Source organism: Entelurus aequoreus, linkage group LG06 (genome assembly GCF_033978785.1).
Source record: "Entelurus aequoreus isolate RoL-2023_Sb linkage group LG06, RoL_Eaeq_v1.1, whole genome shotgun sequence".
In the NCBI taxonomy this organism is placed as follows: Eukaryota; Metazoa; Chordata; class Actinopteri; order Syngnathiformes; family Syngnathidae; genus Entelurus; species Entelurus aequoreus.
Genome location: NC_084736.1, coordinates 37,406,786 through 37,409,622, shown reverse-complemented (window position 1 = coordinate 37,409,622; position 2,837 = coordinate 37,406,786). Strand labels below are relative to the sequence as shown.

General features: G+C 38.7%; 2 protein-coding genes across 3 annotated transcripts in view; both read right to left on the bottom strand.

Annotated features, from left to right (window-relative positions):
* Positions 1-2,238, bottom strand: part of LOC133652148 (cGMP-dependent protein kinase 1-like) — a 24,446-nt gene extending 22,208 nt beyond the window's left edge. Inside the window, exon 1 of the mRNA XM_062050576.1 lies at positions 2,093-2,238. Coding sequence (XP_061906560.1) covers positions 2,093-2,238 — 146 coding nt within the window. The remainder of the gene's footprint in view (positions 1-2,092) is intronic.
* The window catches only part of bin3 (bridging integrator 3), a 455,445-nt gene that overhangs the window by 312,787 nt on the left and 139,821 nt on the right, over positions 1-2,837 (bottom strand). The gene's annotated exons all lie outside the window — the stretch shown is intronic.

The window sequence follows — 2,837 nt, the reverse complement described above, 5'->3', positions numbered from 1 at the left end:
TGCATTCGGGCGGAAGGCGGGGTACACCTGGACAAGTCGCCACCTCATCACAGGGCCAACACAGATAGACAGACAACATTCACACTCACATTGAACCTGCTAAACATTTTGCAGCTAGTGGGGTCCATGACGATTACTTCTATTTTTTTTTTTATCAGTCGTTTTGGTGCCGCATAACAGGCACCGTTTGGAAACAATAAAGATATGTAAATAAACATTTCACAACGTGTATGTCTGCAGTTTATAGTCCGTTGGGGCTAATACAGTATGTGTAAAATAAATGCTTTCCCCTCAAATTTAGTGGGTGCGGCTTATATGGCGGTGCGCTCTATAGTCTGGAAAATACGGTAATTTATTTTGACCAATGCGGTTCCTCTGGATTATCAAAGCCAAAACGCTGGAACAGCATCTAAAATTCAGCAAAAGTTCAGTTATTGGTACAAACAATATTCAATCGCCATTAATCACAGTTTGTCAGAGTGAACTCAAAATGAATCGTGATTAATTGCAGATAAAAATAATTTTTCATCATAATAAGTGTACTCTAGGTGGATACATTTCAAGTTTCTATTACCATGACTGACAGGACAATATGCTTTAATTAAACACTTTTTTCTTTTTACATTATGCTAACATCTCAACACAAAATGGACATAAAAAAAAGACCTGCAGTGCGTTGGTGTCTTACCAGATTTTGTATTGTATAGGAATACAGAATTTGTATCCCTGCTGTAGGACCACTTGCATTCAGAGGAGGAGCTACACTTCCATGTTTAGATACCGGTTTCACGCCTTAATATCACCAAATGTGTATCGTTACAATCATGGTTTGATAGTCAAAGATGTTTGGAAATGTAATCTTTGATAATTTGTACCTGAATAAATGCTTCTGATATTCTGTACATTAGATGTTGTACAAGTTAATGGTAATCATATATCTGCAGAGACAATGTTTTATCCATCTACATTTTTTAATACTGTATTGACAATAAAGATATGTAAATAACATTTCACAAGGTGTATGTCTGCAGTTTAAAGTCTGTTGCGGCTAATATGTGTAAAAACCTCTACGTATGATGAGATTATCGCAGATCTTCAAGATGCAACTTTTTAATCAAATTTGAATAATAGAATATTGAGACTGATTTGGTGCATTTGAAGATTCCTTTTTCATAAATGTCAACCTTTTGGTATGAAAGTGTAAATGGCTATTTGGTGGGTAGATTTTGAAAGGAATTGTATTGTTCTGTATTTTGTGTATTATATGATGATGTATATTTTAACTGTCCATAAACTGTGCACTTCTAGAGATTACCTTTTTTGCAGAACGGACTCTGATAATAACCAAAGAAACAATAATGTCATGCAAAATTATGTCTGTAAACAAATAAAAAATAATAATAATAACAAAACTAAATACAAACATTTCCCCTAAAATGTAGTGGGTGCGGCTTATATACTGGTGCGCTCTATAGTTGGGAAAATACGGTAATTCCTTTTGACCATAGGTGGTTCCTCTGGATTATCAAAGCCAAAACAGCATCTAAAATTCGGCAAAAGTCCAGTTCTTGGTAGGTTTCAAATGCGAGTGCCATGCGACATTCCAAACAAAGTCCACTCACCAAAGCGTGTACAAGGGGAAGGTTAGAAAGGCCGGATAACACAAATGCTTCCATGCCCACGCACTCCCCTCCCTTCCACACAAGCCCTGTGATGTCACTCAGGGACCCTGCAGAGTGGATGAAATACACATCTGGGCCACCAGATAGAAAAGACAGAGGAGAAAGGAGAGGCAAGATGAAGGTTTTTTTTTGTGTTTGTTTTGTTTTTCCGCACATTTTAAGTACAGCATTGCGGCCTAATGCCAAGATCTTAAATAAGCAAGAACATCCATTAGTATTAACACTCTCCTAATTCTCCTCAACACAAGATCACTAATAGTATTCACATTCCAAGTAAACAATGAGGAAATATTCATTAGAGATGGACTAATGGAGTCTTAATGGCAGCTTTTAGGCAAGATGTTTCAACAAATAAGAGTGTTTGCTAATGAAGAGGTGACATTAAAAGTTTCATCACATAAATGTTGGACTTATGCTGGAGAGCATGCACCGTCTTGTGACACTTCTTTCTCAAGCCCTGCACTGCTCTGGGCCCAGGAAGCTGGGCCCTTTGCCATATAGTGAGCCGGCCCACACGTCCGCCTGCCGCCCACCAGGAAGAGGAAATTAGAACCATTCCATCCTGTCACTGTTCCGCCACCAGAGCGAGACCACAAAGGGGAGTGGGGGGACTTGTAGACTTTCACTGATCAAACATCCTTAAAGTGTCCACTGCACACACGATTTATTTGTTTTAAAGAGCTGCTAGATGTCATTGCATGAAATGCCTCTGTGGGAAACATCTCTCTTTAGAAAGATGGGAGGAGCCACAGGAGGAAGCACAACCTTAACAAGCCCTCCGGAAGATGAGTGGGAGCATCAACCACTCCCTTAAGTACCTCTGCTTTGCATGCGTGTCTGTTTAGGAAAAAAGAAAAAAATCGGCTGGAGAAATGGAATTGCACTCGCTGGTGCTCAGATGGGGGCGACTATTAGGAATAAAACCATATAAACTGTCTTCCAGACACCACAATGTTCACTTTTACCTTCACTACACTCATCACATAGACCAGTGGTTATCCAACCTTATATACAGTATATATATACAAAACCCAAAAGCAGTTGTCACGTTGTGTAAATGGTAAATAAAAAGAGAATACAATGATTTGCAAATCCTTTTCAACCTACAGTATATTCAGTTGAATAGACTGCAAAGACAAGATATTTAACATTCGA